Here is a 21,352-nt window from a genome sequence, read left to right as displayed (position 1 = left end):
TTGCTATTGCACAATATTGTGAAATTAGATATTTCTTGCTATTGTGCAATACTGTGCAATTGAAAATATTTGCTATTGCACAATACTGTGCAATTGAAGATTTCTTGCTATTGCGCAATACTGTGCAATTGAAAATTTCTTGCTATTGCACAATACTGTGCAATTGAAGATTTCTTGCTATTGCTGAATACTGTGCAATTGAAAATTTCTTTCTATTGCACAATACTTAATATAATAATTTTGGATTCTGATTTGAACCAACTTGAAAACTGGGCCCATAATCAAAAATCTAAGTATATGTTTAGATTCAGCATATCAAAGAAGCCCAAGAATTCAATTTTTGTTAAAATCAAACTAAGTTTAATTTTGGACCCTTTGGACTTTAATGTAGACCAATTTGAAAACGGGACCAAAAATTCAGAATTTACATACACAGTTAGATTCGGCATATCAAAGAACCCCAATTATTCAATTTTTGATGAAATTAAACAAAGTTCAATTTTGGACCCTTTGGTCCCCTTATTCCTAAACTGTTGGGACCAAAACTCCCAAAATCAAACCCAACCTTCCTTTTATGGTCATAAACCTTGTGTTTAAATTTCATAGATTTCTATTTACTTATACAAAAGTTATGGTGCGAAAACTAAGAATAATGCTTATTTTGGCCCCTAATTCCTAAACTGTTGGGACCTCAACTCCCAAAATCAATCCCAACCTTCCTTTTGTGGTCATAAACCTTGTGTTTAAATTTCATTGATTTCTATTTACTTAAACTAAAGTTATAGTGTGAAAACCAAGAAAATGCTTATTTGGGCCCTTTTTGGCCCCTAATTCCTAAAATGTTGGGACCAAAACTCCCAAAATTAATCCCAACCTTCCTTTTGTGGTCATAAACCTTGTGTTAAAAATTCATAGATTTCTATTCACTTTTACTAAAGTTAGAGTGCAAAAACTAAAAGTATTCGGACGACGACACCAACGTGATACCAATATACGACCAAAAAATTTTCAATTTTTGCGGTCGTATAAAAACTAAACTTTGCGGTCGTATAAAAACTAAACAATCTAAGTATATATAGCAACACCAGTAGACCATGGCCACTAAAATTTATTCAATAAATTGAAATAAGTGAAACTGCTCACTGATGATACCCTCTCCCAAGTACTTGATGGTAAACAGGAAGTTGGTGAGTGATGAATCTGAAAACCCATCACAAGGTATAGCTGACTTATATACACCCTGAAATTAAATTTCAAAAATTCTTGTTTTGTTGTTCCTGAGAAAAATGTGAAAAATTTTAAACTTGGATATCATGTGTAAGATTATGTATGTGTTCAGTAAACAGGAAGTTGCTAATTAATAATTCTGAAAACGCATCACACAGTATAGCTGATGCCTATGAATTCTGAATTCAAATTTTAGAAATCCTTGTTTTGTAGTTCCTGAGAAAGATGCAACGAAAAATATTCATGGGACAGATGGACATGCTGACTGATGGACTGACAGATATAAAACAGTATACTCCCACTTTTTTAAAGCGGGGGTATAACACCTTTTAAAGCAGGGGTATATATATATATAAGTATTGGTAAACACAGATAGGTATCTAAAAGATTTTAAAAGAGACAAACAGGTTACAATACATCACTGTAAAGCTGCTGACTTATTATAAATATAAAAAAAGAAGATGTGGTATGATTGCCAATGAGACAACTATCCACAAAAGACCAAAATGACACAGACATTAACAACTATAGGTCACCGTATGGCCTTCAACAATGAGCAAAGCCCTATAGAGACATTCTTTACGGATTTTATAAGAAAAGTGGGAGGAATGGAAAAACTGAAAAAACGGGGCGCAGGCAGATTACTTGATTACTAGAGTGGATGTTTAATCAACAAAAAACAAAATGTAAGATAATGGTTTGAATACAAAAACTTTATAACTCAAGAGTCCCAACCCTTCTCACATAAAAAAAAAATGTTACACTAAAATATTTAATTAACCCAAAACAATGATTTTATACAATGAACAAGAACATTTCACCAACAATCATGACAGACATAATTAATAAATAAAACATGAAAAGCAGCGTTCAACAGCTTCAAGCATGATTTCTGTGGAAAAAGAACATTATTTTCATGCATTAATTTTTCATAATAAACAATGGAGAATACATTAAAACACACTGTGGATTTATTATTTTTCTTTGGTACCAATTTACATGTTTTTTTTTATTTCATAGATTTTCCAGAGTCTGCATCACAAGCCAACAAAAAATTGATACCTCCTTGAACATTTAAATCTGGTTAACTTTTACAAAAAAAAAAAAATCAACAGATAATAATGAATTGACATTAGAAAGCCATGTGTGATTCTTTTAAATTTGTTTTTTAATAAAATTTTGTTGGGGAAGGATTTATTGCCTATAATGGAACTTTAATATGAATAAAATGCTTTACCAAGGGCAGCATGATACGACCACAGAGGTCCAACCCTGAACCATTGGGGCCAAAATGGACACAATATTCACCCTTGATTTGAATTTGGATTGTAATTAAATATTTGACACATAATAGGTTTCTGCCATAGAATAACTGTAGTCAAAGAACTTAGAATTGGTTATATGATTTGAATTTATACTCAATTTTTTTCTTTTGTGCAATACACTATGCTGTTGTGAATTGCCCTCCTCTTCAAAAAGAAAAATTACACCTCTTTTTAATTGATTTTGTGCACTACACTATGCTGTTGCATATTGACCCCAACCTGAAAAAAAAAAATTGTACCCCCCCATCCCCTTTTTTTTTTGCAAAAAAAATATATATAAATGAAGAAATTTTCTTTTTAATTTCTGGTCTGAAATTAGAATAATTGCCCCCTTCCCTTTCCATATTTGTTTATTTTACCTTCACCACCCTTTTTTCAAAAATATCTTTCCCTCCAGATAATTTCAATTCAAATTTCCATAGGATAAGCAACAATAATTACCCATTTAAATACATAATAAAAGTCATATAATAGAAAATTAATTTTCCTTTATCAACATAACTAAATAATAACCTCTTCAAGTAAATTGACAGCTCAGCACTTCTGACAAGATAATACCATATTTCTTTCAACATAATTTTAAAGCAGTGTAATTGAGGTAATCCAGCATAGTATGTTTGGATTACAATTGGATTACCTCCCTTCCACTGCTTTAAAATTGTCTTAATTGTACATTAACCAAGAAACCCTTGTTTTTCCCTCTTATTCCTAAACGGTTTGAGCCATCCTCCAAAAAAATTTGCAGTCGTATAAAAATGCATTAAAAAAATATATAAAAAACAAGAATTGAATAAAAATTGAGTTTTTTTAACAATGCTTGGTAAATTGTTGTTGCTGGGCAACATTGTTTTTGAAAAGGCTACAAAATATAAGGTAATTGCTGTAAATGTTTGAAGTGATAGGCCTCTTGAGAGATAATTCACAAGGAATTCTCCACAAAGTTTGTTTTAAAGGACATTCAAATTGTTTACAAAAAAGCAGTGTGTTAGTTGGGGGAAAGGGTTGGGGCTGACATGTTATAAAACTGGTTGTGGGGAATAAATAATTATGCGTTCAAGGTATAAAAAGATTATAATTAAATCAATGAAAATGTGTTTGTATGGTTGGGTAAACTCATTGTGCCTGCTGACAATTCATTCATTTCTAGATAAACAGGAAGAAATAGAAACTATATACTTGACATATATTTACAGCTTAATCATATATACATTATTATAAAAACAAAACACATATCAACATACAACATCTTTGTTTTTGTACATTTAAATATAATCTAAATCATAGCAAAATATCACAAATATTAAGCACCATGTTTTCTTAATATATGACATAGGTTCATCTGTATTTCTATAGTATTATATTATGACAAATATCACATATATAGTCCAGGATTAAACAAGCCAGTGAATTTCATAGATTTTTCACGATTTAGTGAACGCCATATCTTAATAGTGCAGTCATCACTAACAGTCACTAAAATTTCTGAGTCGCTTGGACTGAATGCTACACAGTTTACTACATCCTCATGACGAAACTTGCTTAGACAAACTCCATAGTGGCGATCCCATATATAACCATGCTTGTCTTCAGCTCCACTGGAAAAGATTATTATATGGAATAAACGATATACTGAATCCAAAGACAAATAAAAATCACAAAAATCTCAAAATAAAATAGTTTCTGATACAAATTTACAATTTTCCTAACAGAGGTGAGCATTCCATTACGGAAATCAAAGCGCTATAGTGCTAGAAAAAGCATTTTAAAGATTATCCTGCCAAAATAATTGAAAATTGACATTAAATAAGCTAATTCTAACAATGAACACAGCCTTTCCTGGATCTTGATATATATATCTTTAACAGGAACCTCAACCCAAAATTTATGAGAAAAGAGATGTTTTTTTTCATTTCCTATGTTAATTTTCCATTTTCAATGCTGACGTTCCTTTGTCACCATCTTGTAGTGTTTTTTCAACTTGTTCAACCACTTGGTGTGGCGTCTGTTTTCACTGAGCTGGAACAGATTTTGTTTGGAAGCTGGCTGAGTCCCAACTTCTGGATGCAGGATTTTCTTGCTGTGTTGCAGATCCATTGGTGACCTTCAGCTGCTGCCTGCTCTTAGGTTGGGTTGTTGTCTCTTTGACATATACCCCATTTCCATTCTCAATTTTATTTGCCGTATATCTTACAGAAAATTTCAAAAACTAGATTTTCTTGTAAACTGTCTCCATAAGAAATACCAGGCATTGAAATCAGTCCGGTAATGCTATATCTTAATACCACATACTACAACGTGAAGATAAACGACTTGTTGTTGATTGGCATAAGTTTTACCAATATGATACTCCAATTAAATTAATCAAAAGTATTTTGATATTGAAACAAGGTAGAGAGCACCTATGAGTTCTTTTACAACATCAAAATTTAATCAATAATTTGTTTTTAACCATGTTGGTACATGAAAACCTGGAAATGAGATGCATCAAGATTACCAGTCAGAGGGACCTGAATTTCACAAATGATGTCTTGTTACATAACCGTTAGCAGATCAAAATTTCTGTGCAAAAAGGTTAACTATTAAACTTCAAATTAAAGATTGCATTTGAGGAATGCTTTATCAAATTAGCTTCATTTTCAATACAAAAGTCAAGCAAACTCATACTTTTACATGATCTTGAAAGAACGGTAAAACGAGAAAAGTGTGTACTTAACGATAAACAAAATAGCCATACAAGATAACAGTGAAAGCAAATGGTTTTGAAAAACTGGAAACGTGGCATCTTTAAGTGAATCAATATTTCCGTAGCTAATTTTACCTGGCAACATACTGCTGACTAACATCAAGGAAAATGAAGAAACATTCATCATTGGGAGTGTAGGCTTTGTGTGCTCTATACATTGTACCAACTTCTGCCAACCTTAGTAAGTCTATCACATGGATGTCAATCTCCTGGGCAATAGGAGGTGGAGCTAAGGGATTCTGTATGTCATAATCCTTTGGCCAAGGTCGACAGTTCACATACAAGTACCTGTAATTATTTATGGCTGATTAATGATTAACTATCCCAAGCCTACTGTAATATCAACTGGAATTAGTTCACTTAGTAGCATACTGAGCCATACATATGTATATGTATATAATGTGTATGTATTGGAACTTCAATGTTTGTGTTTATTGCAATTTAAAACATAAAGATTATAAACAAAATGTATTTTTATGAAAATTTCAAGTTTTCAAAACTAAGGTTATAACTAACAAAAAATCTGAAAAAATATAGTTTTTTTTTTTAAACGTCATTTATTTACATATAACATGTATAACTTTAAAAGAAAAGACAAGAAAAGAAAAAAAAATACTATGGAATATTTGTTCATAAATGGACATTATTTCTTATCTTTTTTCCTACAGTTATCAAATTAAGTGCTCCTTTTTCTGCACTGACCTTTTTCATTTGACTCTTTTCTCTGTTTATATATAGAACTGTATATCTACCTATGATCAGGAGATAAGGCTAATCCTATGATATGACAATGCATGTCTATAACTTTATCAAGTTTATTTACCTATGATCAGGAGATAAGGCTAATCCTATGATATGACAATGCATGTCTATAACTTTATCAAGTTTATTTACCTATGATCAGGAGATAAGGCTAATCCTATGATATGACAATGCATGTCTATAACTTTATCAAGTTTATTTACCTATGATCAGGAGATAAGGCTAATCCTATGATATGACCGTGCATGTCTATAACTTTATCAAGTTTATTTACCTATGATCAGGAGATAAGGCTAATCCTATTATATGACCATGCATGTCTATAACTTTATCAAGTTTATTTACCTATGATCAGGAGATAAGGCTAATCCTATGATATGACAATGCATGTCTATAACTTTATCAAGTTTATTTACCTATGATCAGGAGATAAGGCTAATCCTATGATATGACCGTGCATGTCTATAACTTTATCAAGTTTATTTACCTATGATCAGGAGATAAGGCTAATCCTATGATATGACAATGCATGTCTATAACTTTATCAAGTTTATTTACCTATGATCAGGAGATAAGGCTAATCCTATGATATGACCATGCATGTCTATAACTTTATCAAGTTTATTTACCTATGATCAGGAGATAAGGCTAATCCTATGATATGACAATGCATGTCTATAACTTTATCAAGTTTATTTACCTATGATCAGGAGATAAGGCTAATCCTATGATATGACCGTGCATGTCTATAACTTTATCAAGTTTATTTACCTATGATCAGGAGATAAGGCTAATCCTATGATATGACAATGCATGACTATAACTTTATCAAGTTTATTTACCTATGATCAGGAGATAAGGCTAATCCTATGATATGACCATGCATGTCTATAACTTTATCAAGTTTATTTACCTATGATCAGGAGATAAGGCTAATCCTATGATATGACAATGCATGTCTATAACTTTATCAAGTTTATTTACCTATGATCAGGAGATAAGGCTAATCCTATGATATGACAATGCATGTCTATAACTTTATCAAGTTTATTTACCTATGATCAGGAGATAAGGCTAATCCTATGATATGACCGTGCATGTCTATAACTTTATCAAGTTTATTTACCTATGATCAGGAGATAAGGCTAATCCTATGATATGACCGTGCATGTCTATAACTTTATCAAGTTTATTTACCTATGATCAGGAGATAAGGCTAATCCTATTATATGACCATGCATGTCTATAACTTTATCAAGTTTATTTACCTATGATCAGGAGATAAGGCTAATCTTATGATATGACCGTGCATGTCTATAACTTTATCAAGTTTATTTACCTATGATCAGGAGATAAGGCTAATCCTATGATATGACCGTGCATGTCTATAACTTTATCAAGTTTATTTACCTATGATCAGGAGATAAGGCTAATCCTATGATATGACCATGCATGTCTATAACTTTATCAAGTTTATTTACCTATGATCAGGAGATAAGGCTAATCCTATGATATGACAATGCATGTCTATAACTTTATCAAGTTTATTTACCTATGATCAGGAGATAAGGCTAATCCTATGATAATAATATGACAATGCATGTCTATAACTTTATCAAGTTTATTTACCTATGATCAGGAGATAAGGCTAATCCTATTATATGACCATGCATGTCTATAACTTTATCAAGTTTATTTACCTATGATCAGGAGATAAGGCTAATCCTATGATATGACCGTGCATGTCTATAACTTTATCAAGTTTATTTACCTATGATCAGGAGATAAGGCTAATCCTATTATATGACCATGCATGTCTATAACTTTTTAAGTTTATTTACCTATGATCAGGAGATAAGGCTAATCCTATGATATGACAATGCATGTCTATAACTTTATCAAGTTTATTTACCTATGATCAGGAGATAAGGCTAATCCTATTATATGACCATGCATGTCTATAACTTTTTAAGTTTATTTACCTATGATCAGGAGATAAGGCTAATCCTATGATATGACAATGCATGTCTATAACTTTATCAAGTTTATTTACCTATGATCAGGAGATAAGGCTAATCCTATGATATGACCGTGCATGTCTATAACTTTATCAAGTTTATTTACCTATGATCAGGAGATAAGGCTAATCCTATTATATGACCATGCATGTCTATAACTTTATCAAGTTTATTTACCTATGATCAGGAGATAAGGCTAATCCTATGATATGACAATGCATGTCTATAACTTTATCAAGATTATTTACCTATGATCAGGAGATAAGGCTAATCCTATGATATGACAATGCATGTCTATAACTTTATCAAGTTTATTTACCTATGATCAGGAGATAAGGCTAATCCTATTATATGACCATGCATGTCTATAACTTTATCAAGTTTATTTACCTATGATCAGGAGATAAGGCTAATCCTATTATATGACCATGCATGTCTATAACTTTATCAAGTTTATTTACCTATGATCAGGAGATAAGGCTAATCCTATGATATGACCGTGCATGTCTATAACTTTATCAAGTTTATTTACCTATGATCAGGAGATAAGGCTAATCCTATGATATGACCATGCATGTCTATAACTTTATCAAGTTTATTTACCTATGATCAGGAGATAAGGCTAATCCTATGATATGACCATGCATGTCTATAACTTTATCAAGTTTATCATATGCTATAGATTCCAATGCTGGTGAATTGTATTCAATATCTGGTAAAAGCGGTCTCTCATCTCCTAATATCTTTTCCAATGGCTTTATTCTCTTAATTCCAATCTGATGTGGTGTATATGTCTTAGAACCCTGTGTAAATATTAAGAATTTATCTAAAATGTTCCCTTTCTGTGGACTAGTTGAGTCAGCAGTTATACAGTTTGGGTAAGTTATACTTGTATCTCCCATGTGAAGAGCAGACGCAGGATTCCAATCATCCAATGCCACTCGGTGGTCATTACTTCGAAAGAAATGTGACTGGAGCGGTGAACCAAATGTGGCTCCATCTAAGTACATGCCACCATGACAAGAACACGAACTCCCACATCCACACTGACTCGAACTGGAATTCTGAGCCGAGTTGTTACTATTAGATGTATCTTGGATCGAACCATTGGTAGGGTTCACTGGATTACCACTTATGGAAGTATCAATTGTTTCTGAGGACAAAGAGACACATTTAGTTGTTTTTTCAACTAGTTTATCTACATCTGGCATAGAGATATCCTCTGTGCCTCTAATAGGAGTTTGATTATTTGAATTCGGCAGTTCATTGTCACTTAGTTGTCTCACCAGATCATCTTCAGAAAAAGAACTATGATTGCTACCACACTGATTTGACATCTTACTGTTTTCAGACTTTTGAGGAAATTTCTTATGACTTTTCTCAGCATCACGATATTCTTGTTTATACTCAATAGTTCCTAGAAATTTCTCTTTATTTTTCTTAGCAATTTTGGAAGAGCTTTCATGATTGTCTCTATCAGCTTTATCCTGTACACGTTTGCTCCCTTTACCAGTCTCATCTTTGTCGTCTGTTTCCATCACCTCTCGACAGCTAGCAACCATAACAGTCCGAACTGAACTAGCATTAATATTTTTCAATTTATATAGTCTCATCACTACTGATTCATGTTCATTTTCTGTGTCTTGAAAAGCCTGAAATTAATGCAAGTTATCTACAGAATATTGATAATTCCAGAGTAAATATTTTCAAGAATAAATACAAGAATTCAAATTTTCAAAAAGTGACTGAACAACACATTTACTCATGAATGAGTATAACACAAGTGACTTATCAAGGTTCTTTAGTCCAAATTTAATAGTTTTGGATAATTTATTCTTTAAATTTGTCTTTTAATGTAATTAAAGTATCTACCATGCAAGGAATTAAATCTTTTTTTTGTCCGTTCTCCCAATACCTTTTATGTTATGTTATGTCATGTTGTGTATAGCTATGTCTTTGTTTACTCTACATTAGCAAGATATATAGGGCCATAATAGGGGAGGGTTGAGATCTCGCAAAACATGTTTAACCCCACCACAGTTTTGCATCTGTCCAAACCATTAGAGCATCTTGCCTTTGTTAGTCTTGTATGTTGTTTTAATTTCAGTACATTTATATGTTTGGAAGTTTAGTTTTACATCTATTTTCATTGAACTAGTATATATTTAGATTAGTAGCCAGCTGAAGCTTGCCTCCAGGTGCAGGATTTTTTTGCTGTGTTGTAGAAACATTGGTGGCCTTCGGCTGTTTCCTGATTTTTGGTTGGGTTGTTTTCTTTTTGACACATTCCCAATTTTCATTCTCAATTTTATGTTATGTTAAATTTTAATGTGTTAGCTCACAAGGTTACAGTCTGCCAGACATTTCTTCACAAACTTATAGGTCTTACAACACTGCATTACAATCTTTCTTATCTATTACTCCTAAATGCTTGACAGAAAAGCAGCAAATACAATATTTTGTTGATTTATGCTGGGGATTAAGCTCACAAACTTAAACACTGGAGACAAGTAAACTAGCACACTACTACTAATATAGTTCCATTTCAAACAAAGGTATGACAATAATCTTAGTAAAAATAATTAAATTTTGTATTCATTTTCCCATATTGATAACTAAATAACAGAACATGCTAGTCCATAAATGTAAAATTAACACAATTCTATTCTAAGTATCTCCTCTATGTAACTTACCTTATTTAACCATAAAACAGAACAAGACTGTAATTGCCCTGTCCAATGAAGGCTCCCAGATACTAAATGACTATCATTATACCAAGTACCAAATACATCATATGGTTTGTTGATAACTCGAGCTTGTAGTTCAAAGTTACCTAAAATACAATACAAAAACATTGAGGAACACAAACACGGCAGTGTTGGCTTATTATCGGCAAAAATCATTTCATGTGAGAGGGATGTGTGATAAATGCTATCTACTGTGGTTTCATTTATTTTCATGGATACCAATTTTTCGAAGATTGAGGAAATATTGTATTTTCCTGGATATTTGATTTCGTAGTTTTACCAAAGTCTTCATACAAGCCTAAAGAGAATTTGTACGTCGTAGAACATTTGTATTCGTGGTTCACTTGTACCCACAAAAACCACCAAAATTGGTATCCAACAAATAATAATGAATCCACACGTACAGTAGTTCAAAGTTCCACATTATAGCTGACAGTAGTCAAACCCAATAGTTTTGCCGTCATTAAATGAAATACTTGCTGTGAAATAGATATGTATCACACTCCTAATATATAATATTCATTAGGGACAAGGAAGTGATTTCACAAAAAAACTTATGACTAAGGTTGATAGTAAGTATACTGAATTCTTCATCACTTGCAATCGGTCTTAGTCAAAAGTGTTTTTTGTGAAACTGACTTAAGTTACATAAATCAAGTATATAGAATGTATGAAGGATACCAAATATTAATAGTATTTAATAAATATTTTTTCATTGAAATATTTTTATCTGACAGCACATAAATGAAATGTTCCTAAGAAATGGTATTTATCAATGTAAATTAACATTACAAGGTTTAAATCAATTCTTTTGAGATGTTGCTTCATCTAATTGTGTTTTATATAAAATTAACCTAAGTTGTACTTTATAGATGTATAACATGTATAAGGTGCTGTTTCAAAATATGAATAATTTATACCCCAAAATTATTACTATGTCTTGAATTTCCATTGTTGTGACAGGATGTTTAAACCATTCAATATATACGTTTTGGTGTATGCTTCTCAAAATATTTTAAAACTGCAATATACTGGGAATTCATTATTATTCGTTGGATACCAATTTTCGTTGGTTTCGTGGGTACAATTGAACAACGGTTTCAAATGTTCAACGAATTACAAATTTTCTATGTCTTGTGTGAACAGATTGACAAAACACGAAATCAAATATTCATGGATATGCAAGTTTTCGTCAATCCACAAAAATTGATACCCAAGAAAATAAATGAATCCACAGTAGTGTGAAACTGTGGCTCGTATAATGAATATCACAAACCCTGTAGCGAAAACACAGCTATTTCTCCTGATGTACTGTTGGAACCAAAATGAACCCCAGAAACTAGTAGCAGTGTATCACTCTCATTGAACTGTGAGAACTGTGTATACTTCCAAGTAAAACGTTTCATATTCTCTTTATACTTCAGGGATATAGGATATGTTGTATTCCAAACCTAAAATGGAAAAAAATCAACATAATTTTAAAAGATTTTAACATCATCTACACAGTTTTCTGAGCCACTAACAGAAAAAAAAATATGAAAGGATGTTTATCACAAACAAAATCATATCAGCTTACTAAGTTCAAAGACTTAAGGGGACAAAAAGAAGATGTGGTATGATTACCAGTAAAACCACTCACAACCAGAGACACATATTGTAGAAGTCTGTAACTATTTGTCTTTCTTCATACTTAACTAGTTTTTGGTGGGGTTTTGTGTTGCTTAATCTTTGGTTTTCTATGTTGTGTCATGTGTACTATTGTTTGTCTGTTTGTCTTTTTCGTTTTTAGCCATGGCGTTGTCAGTTTATTTTCGATCTATGAGTTTGACTGTCCCTCTGGTATCTATTGTCACTCTTTTAAATCAGTATTCAATCATATTTACAATTGTACTTTGAAATATCTTTAGTATTATATATATATATATGAACCAATTAAATTTATCATACTTCACGTTAATATGCCATATTTTGATTGGCTAATACGAGGATGTTAATTTACTCTATCACATGGCTGAGAGGGTGACAAATTTTTTGAATGTTACCCTCTCGTCCAGACCAAACAAAAATCGATAATTTAAAGGACAATGAATTGAATTTACATCAAGTAATTAAATACAATATTAATGCTTAATTTCTATGTTTTTGCTCAGATTTTATTATTTGACTGTCAAAATAAAACATCTTGCTTAACTTTTGTTGTTTTTTCTAATACCCGTAACGATGTTATGTATGTAATGTCATAGAAAATACTTTTAAAATAAAATAAATCTGTAAAGGACAATAATGATAGGACATTCAGTATAATAAATTAAACAAGAGGCTCTCAAGAGCCTGAATCGCTCACCTGGTAAACAATGCCTTCGGCCATGTTTTTTGCAAAATAGAAAATAAAACACAAACTTTATTTTATACACCCTACTGATCATTCAAATGAAGTTTGGTTGAATTTGTTTGAGTGGTTTTAGAGGAGAAGATTTTTTAAAGTTAGCAAATATGATGAACAAATTGTGAAAAATTGTCATTAGGTTGCATTTCTGTAAATATTGACAATGCAATTTCCCATAGGAACTCCTTTTACGGCTAAAACTGTACCACTTTTACTATGAAGTTTTGAAAAAAATCTTATCCTAGAATTGAAAGTTCATATGCACCACAATTTTTTTCAAAGGTCAAAATATAGGGCTGTGTGGCATATTTTCAACGTTTATATGCCCTGAACTTCTCCCAGTTTAAACTTACACTAATTTTCTTAACTACCCCTACCTCGAATGAAAGGTTACCACAGATTTCAATGTAAACAACATACACGTGTTTATTTACTGGTAATATTCCCAAGTTCTGTCTCTGTGATATGGAACACAGAGAGCATAACTGGGAACCAGTATGTAAACAAAATTAATTTTCTATGAATATTCAATTACTCCCCAAAAGAGGCGTGTTTTGAGAAACAGCTGTATTTACAAAGTGCAACCATTAAAGGACAATAACCCCTTAAGGGGTCAATTGACAATTTTGGTCATATTAACTTATTTGTAGATCTTACTTTGCTGATCATTTTTGCTGTTTACAGTTTATCTTTATCTATAATAATATTCAAGATAATGACCAAAAACTGCAAAATTTCCTTAAAATTACCAATTAAGTGGAAGCAACCCAACAATGGGTTGTTTGATTCATCTGAAAATTTCAGGGCTGATAGATCTTGACCTAATGAACATTTTTACCCCATGTCAGATTTGCTTTAAATGCTTTAGTTTTTGAGATATAAGCCAAAAACTGCATTTGACCCCTATGTTCTATTTTAAGTAACAGTGGCCATTTTGGTTGGTTGGCCAGGTCACCGGACACAATTTTCAAACTAGATACCCCAATGATGGTTGTTGCCAAGTTTAGTTCAATTTGGCCCAGTAGTTTCAGAGGAGAAGATTTTTGTAAAAGATAACTAAGATTTATGAAAAATGGTTAAAAATTGACTATAAAGGGCAATAACTCCTAAAGGGGTCAACTGACCATTTCAGTCATGTTGACTTATTTTTAGGTCTTACTTTGCTGAACATTTTTGCTGTTTACAGTTTATCTCTACCTATAATAATATTCATGATAATAACCAAAAACAGCAAAATTTCCTAAAATTTCCAATTCAGGGGCAGTAACCCAACAACAGGTTGTCCGATTCATCTGAAAATTTCAGGGCAGATAGATCTTGACCTAATAATCAATTTTACCCCATGTCAGATTTGCTCTAAATGCTTCGGTTTTTGAGTTATAAGCCAAAAACTGCATTTGACCCCTATGTTCTATTTTTAGCAATGGCGACCATGTTTGTTGATAGATCAAAACTTTGGATACAATTTATAAACTAGATACCCTAAGGAACATTCAGTTAAAGTTTGGAAGTATTTGGCCTAGTAGTTTCAGAGGAGAAGATTCTTGAAATAGTTTACAACGACAGACGACGACAGACGACGGACACCAAGTGATGGCATAAGCTCACTTGGCCCTTCGGGCCATGTGAGCTAATAACACATAGCTGAGAGGGGGATAGAGCAGATTGGTACCTCTCAAAAAAAGCATTGTCAACCTTGGCTTTGCTGCGGTTGACAATGTTTTCTCGGGGTAACAATCTGCTCTATCCCCCTCTCCGCGATGTGTAATTTATATAATAAAATGTATTGAGGTAATTATAATAGAACATCAAGAGGGTCAATATAAATTTTGTTGATGCACATGTTGTCTTCAGTGATTAATGATGGTACAAGCTTCAAAATGATAACTAGTTTTACACCATATAAAAGCATGAAAGAACAACATGAGGCATATATTTTAACCAACTGAAATTTTCTTTAATATACTAATTAAATGTTGGAACTAAAAATACTATTTACAAAAGTGGATATTTTTGTGTGAAGTTATTTTTTGCAATTTTAATGCCAACCTTTGAGCAGGGGTTTAAATTGGGTAACACATATTACATTCCCACGGGATCTCCATGGATGAAAATTGAAAGATGGAGGAACTTTCACCATTACAAACCGTGTCTACGCTGTACAGTGTAGTGCGATCGGAAGTATTTTATCCCTCCATACAAGGAATGGTGAACATGCTAATTCATTGCTTATTTAAATTATATTTATTTGAATTTTCATTATAGAATTAGAAGTATCAATATTTTCATTTATTTCCGTTTTTAACCATTCAAATGCCAAGTCTTCATGGTCCCCCCTTAGTCAAAAATGACCAAAAGCTGTCATGAAGGTCCCCATGTAGATTTCTTGTATTTTTGGTAATTGTTATGGGGGTTAAAAATCATATGATGTGGAGCTTATTTTTCATGGACACTGTCAAATTCAGAACCCATTACCGGTATGGCTGATTTGCAGCAACAACAAAATGATTCGTACGGGTTATGTAAAAGGTTAAAGAGATTTGTAAAGCAAACGTTGACAAATGAAAAGGTTTTTAATGACTTTATCTGGCAAATTGATGCTGTGCAACATGCATCTTTCGAGTCTGAATAGAAACCGGAAACGCAGATGTATCAATTTGATTGTAATATACGAAATGAATTCGGAATTACGATACGATATTTCTTTACAGGAAATATTTAAGTTTTTACTTTTAAACTTTTAAAGTAATTCTAAATTATCGTTACAGCAGTACTCGAGTTATTTGTGATGAAATAATATTTACTGTTTTTCGTCTTATTTTGTACTTCTTAAAAAAGGGGGATGCTGATTGCGTAAGTCAAAATAAAGCACGTGTTCGACTTGTTAAACTGTTTTCTTTGCAACTGGATTATTAATTTATTTATTTAATCTAAATTATCATAATCATTTGCTGAATCTTAGTTGATTAATTCGACAAATGGATCGTCTTTCCTCAGATAGTATTCTCCTGTCTGGTTTGTTGATCTACCTGTACAAGCTCAGGTAGAAGTGATTAGCGATCTTAATCCAGATATCCCTCAGGAGTTAGAACTGTATTGGATTATAATATAAAAACCCTAAGGGTTATGCAATGACATGCATTTGATTATAATTGATAAAAAAAATGGCGTCGGGCTACAAAAAAAAAAGTTTTGAACGATGGCGGAAGACAATTTAACGATGGCGCAAGACAATTTAACGATGGCGCGAGTCATTTGACGATGGCGCAAGACATTTGAACGATGGTGGGGCGCCATCATTAAACAGGCCATGGAGATCCCGGACTCTCTTTCACATTATCAATAGATCGATCTATTTCAACCCTTTGTTCAAGTATTTTCTGTGATTGGGAATAAAGAAAAATTTGTTCATTACTTCTATCATTCATTTAACCATTGAAAAGGATCAAATACCGGTACCTTAATAAATCCATCTTTGGAACTTGTAGCAAACATCTTTCCATTGTGTGAGAAGCTGACATGTAAAACCTGATCTGTGTGTTGTCTTATCACCTCACTCTCTACAGCAGGCGTGTGGTACTGAAGACGTTTATATTCCTGTAACCATGACGACTTGCCAGGTGCCATGGGTATATTTCTATCAATTTTCCAATGTCTGTAGAATACATCCTTCCACAGCAGCTCGTCTCTGCTTACTCTGTACCAACATCTAATAAAGTATATATGATCTTTGTTAGATTGCTGTCTAAGTAGAGATATTAATAAAGTTTTGATATTATCTTTGTTAGATTGGTGTCTAAGTAGAGCTATTAACAAGTTTTGATATAAACTTTGTTAGATTGCTGCCTTAGGTAGAGATAAAATAAAGTGTTGACATTACATTTTGTATCTTTGTTAGCTATAGATTGCTGTTTAAGTAGAGATATTAATAAGTTTTTTACATTATCTTAGTTAGATTGCTGCCTTTAGTAGAGATATTAATAAAGTTCTGACTAGGATTTCTTTGTTTGGTTTTGCCAGGGGTCTTTTTTAAAATACAAAAACATGTTTAAAAGACAAGTATTTAATTTTTGTTTTGTTATACTAGAATAAGTCAAAGAAGGCATCAACTGGACCAAACAGCTGAAAACAGCCAAAGGCAACAAATGGGTCTTCAATACAGCACCTGGAGTCAATTGTTTCAGTCAATTTTTACTCAGTCTGTCTTTTCTTTCTTCTTACCTACAAACTTGAGCTGCCTGTAGTAATGATGCTGCTGGGAGGAAAGAAAATATGTGGAGTATAATATCATCAGGAATACTTTCCCAAATACAGGCTATGGGCATATCATCCATTTGTCATGTTGGCAAGTCCATCATTAAAAACAATACTTCTTTCTGAAAGAGAAGCAATATCAATTATTAATAACATGAACTTTGAATTAATTCTTTTTCTCAATTTAAAGTCATTACAAATATTTATAATCTTAAGAAAAAGAATTACATTTACATTTTTTTTTATATATACATGTACTGGCATATTTTATAATTTTGGTATACATACATTGAAGTATTAAACATTGCTAAGATTGGAAAGTCATCATGGTCATCAGTGACAGCAATAATATAGGTACATTAATTGTACAGTAAAATTTTTCAGTTCCATTTAATATAAAAGAATACTACATGTAGTTTACATAGACAACAACAACAACAACAATACTTTATTTTAAGAGGGTTACAAAGTTAGTTATATAACTAATCTTCCCTGAGGCCCTCATCATGAGAAATCAAACAAAATGCAGACATATACATTGCATACATTAATATAAAAAGTCAAGTATGATAATACTGTGCAATACAACTTGATAAAATGGGATGAAAAAAATAAACATGATGACATGATCAGTTTTTAATATTATTGATACAGCTACATGTAGGTTGATTTCAATAAATGATCTGTTATTTTGTATTTGAAAGAATTAACATTTGTAATATTTCTTAACGTTATTGGTAAATTATTCCACAAGAATGGTCCAGAATACATAAAATATTTTTTGAACAATTCTGTTTTTGGTTTAGGGAGTATGAGGTTTCCTTGAACAGCATTTCTCAAGGGGTATGGATTTCTGTCTGAAACATAATGAAATTTGTTAGTAAGATATGATGGGGCATCATTTTTAATGCACTTAAATGTCATCACTAACTTATGATATTTTATTCTCTGTTCAACTGTCATCCAGTTTAAGTGTTTGAATAAGGGTGCAGAAGGAGCGAATGGGTCTGTTTCTAGTATTAATGTAGCAGCCCTCTTTTGTAATTTTAATATCCTTTTTGAACCCTCACTGCTACAACTACTCCACACTATACAACAATAATCAATTAGTGGCAAGATTAGATATAACCATTATAGAATAATTTTCTGCAGTCTAGACTTAGAAATTTTTTAATCTTTAATAGTAGATATAGTCTAGATGATATTTTTGAGCAGATCACGTCAATTTGGTTTGTCCATGTGAGGGAAGGGTCAATTTTAATGCCTAAAAGACTTTCGCATGTGGAAGATTGTATCACTTGATTGTTTTATAGTTGAACAACTCTCATTGTAATGTGGCTCTTTGCTTCGTTCCAATAATCATATATTTTGTTTTATTTTTATTGATGAACATATTGTTATCATTGCACCATTCCTCTACACAATGTAAATCTTCTTGTATAAACAAGTTTTGTATATGCAAACATGTGGCAAAATCTAAATATGTTCTTCTACAAGCATGACAAGACATTTTTTTTTTACACCTAAAAAAACACTGGGGTAAAGATGATGACCATAACTCAATTCACGATCATCCCAAGATGACAGGTGAAAAATTAGGTCAGTATTTGTATTGTCTGTTAAAATGTTTCAGTGAAGATAAAGGATTACAAGGAGATTTGATATTCTAATAATCAATTACGACATCAACAATAGCCTGGCATGTGTGAATAAAAATTCATGTTGACTTGTGTTTTCTTAACAAATTCAGAAAATTTACAATTTATATCATATATACATGTAGTGTTGTCAAATTATACAGGTATTTATTTGCAAATTTGGCTATGTAAAAAATTGTAGCAAATATACGGAAGATGTAATAAAATAAAATATTTTTCCCAACAATTAGCATTACTTTATTGTTGTACCAGTACATGATTTTGGCGTTTCAATTTTTTAATGTTTGCTTTATTTTTGGTGTGTTTAATTTTGGCACTTTCATTGAAGGCACCAAATAAACCAAAATAACCCAATTTACAGTAGTAAACAGGATGAATAAGGGGAATTCAAAGTGTAAATATAGTGATCCTGTAACTTATTTATTGTGGGTCGTACTGGGGTACTTTCATGACAAATAATGGTAAAAATTCTTGCCAAATGATGTAACTTTTGGTGCATGACAATAAAATGTAACTTCCTAAGATAATGAAAAAATCGACTGATTAAAACGAATCATGTTAAATTTTTTCCAAAAATGACAGTAACAATTATAATATGAGCGGTACAGCGAATGACCGAATAACACTTGAAATTTTAATATTAATACACATTGGTGACTTTAAAACATTGATTATTAAATAATAGTATATAATCGATGTATTTTATAACTTAAAAATGATTTACAGAAAGCAGGTAAGTTCATAAAGATCTTTTTAAATTTAGAGTGTACATCCAACATGGTGACCACGGAAATCACAATAGCCACCATGTTGGACAGTGTTGTATGCACACACAAAAAATAAAATGATCTTTGTGAACTTATCTGCTTTTTGTAAATCATTTTTAAGTTATTAAATACATTGATAATGTATTAATTATGGAATAATCAATGTTTAAAAGTCACCAATAATGTGCTAATATTAAAATTTCAAGTGTTATTCGGTCATTACAAGTGTTATTCGGATAATAACAGTGTTATTCAGTCATTCCTGTTACCCTACCTGTAATATGAGACCTCTGACGAATCACAATTATGATATTTTAATGAATGACGATAAAATTTTGACCAATTTGACGCTAATGGCAACCAAAAATGACTGTTTGATGTCTGACAGTAAAAGGATTTACTAACCTAAGTTATACATAAAAATTAAATTAAGATCATCAAATTTTTCTGAATGATATATATAAATTTAGGAAGATCTCTTGCAAAAAAATCAATTTCTGCACTGTTCATTTAAATCCTATTTGAGCTATTTAATGACAAACGGGTTATATTGTTACCTATTTGGGTAACTAGTCCCAACCTGTTTACATAAACTTAAAATAATTTCACTTTCTATCACATAATTTTAGTTTTATAATACCCTAGAAATTATCGGCCCACTGGTTGTCAATTTCCAAGTGTATTATAGAGTTCAGATCTAAGATCGATGGTTCAATATCTCTAAAACGTGATGATCTATAAAGATGCAAGAAATGGAAATTATGTCATTGTTTTCAATCTTGAGTCTGTTGATCGATTTATTTTTCTTCCACCATTTATCAGGGGAGATAATACAATACTGGAATCTGCTAATTTACGTCATGCTAATCCGGCTATTTTCAAGACAATGAGACATGTCCTTTAACTATCTCAAAACTAGTTTTATACGTACACATATTTATGTAAAGCAAAATATTTTCCTATGAAATATTGTCACCAAGACAATATTTCATGGATATGTATCATGAAATATTGTCCTCATCTATGAAAAATGTCCAGCGAAGGACAAATTTTCATTATGAAATTTTTACTGTATATAGACAATTTTTTCATAGATGAATATAATTTTGTACTATGAAACTTTATCCTGTCGAAGGGAGGTCATAGGCAGTATATATTGAGACAAAATTTCATAGACAGTTTGTCATGAAATTTTGTCTCATGAAAGGGGGGTATCATAAAAGAAGGACTACCATACCTCCAAAAGGCACTGCTGTAAAAGATTCGTCAATCTAGTATTTATGAATATTATTAGAACATTCAATTTTAAACAATTATAAGTGATCGTCAGTACATCACTTATATTTATTCCGTATAATATCCTGTTAAACAATTCTTAAATGTATCAAAAGGGTGACGAAATATATAGACGTTACGGAGCGATGTTCGTACATGTAAACGTAACCAGAGACATATATATGTGTAT

At 31.7% G+C, this 21,352-nt stretch overlaps 1 protein-coding gene across 1 annotated transcript; it reads right to left on the bottom strand.

Annotated features, from left to right (window-relative positions):
- Window positions 1-1,876: 1,876 nt before the first annotated feature.
- LOC143063178 (F-box/WD repeat-containing protein 5-like) lies at window positions 1,877-20,715 on the bottom strand. Its single transcript, XM_076235171.1, has 8 exons — window positions 20,528-20,715; window positions 17,430-17,584; window positions 16,668-16,917; window positions 12,099-12,273; window positions 10,769-10,908; window positions 8,679-9,727; window positions 5,371-5,583; window positions 1,877-4,147 (listed from the first exon to the last, which is right to left on the bottom strand). Exons 2-8 carry the CDS (start codon window positions 17,540-17,542, stop codon window positions 3,925-3,927), a joined length of 2,163 nt encoding a protein of 720 aa, XP_076091286.1. The 5' UTR covers window positions 17,543-17,584; window positions 20,528-20,715; the 3' UTR covers window positions 1,877-3,924.
- Window positions 20,716-21,352: the final 637 nt, after the last annotated feature.

The sequence above is a fragment of the Mytilus galloprovincialis genome, chromosome 2 (assembly GCF_965363235.1).
Source record: "Mytilus galloprovincialis chromosome 2, xbMytGall1.hap1.1, whole genome shotgun sequence".
In the NCBI taxonomy this organism is placed as follows: domain Eukaryota; kingdom Metazoa; phylum Mollusca; class Bivalvia; order Mytilida; family Mytilidae; genus Mytilus; species Mytilus galloprovincialis.
Note: the sequence above shows the minus strand (reverse complement) of the source record. Positions and strands in the feature narration are given on the sequence as shown.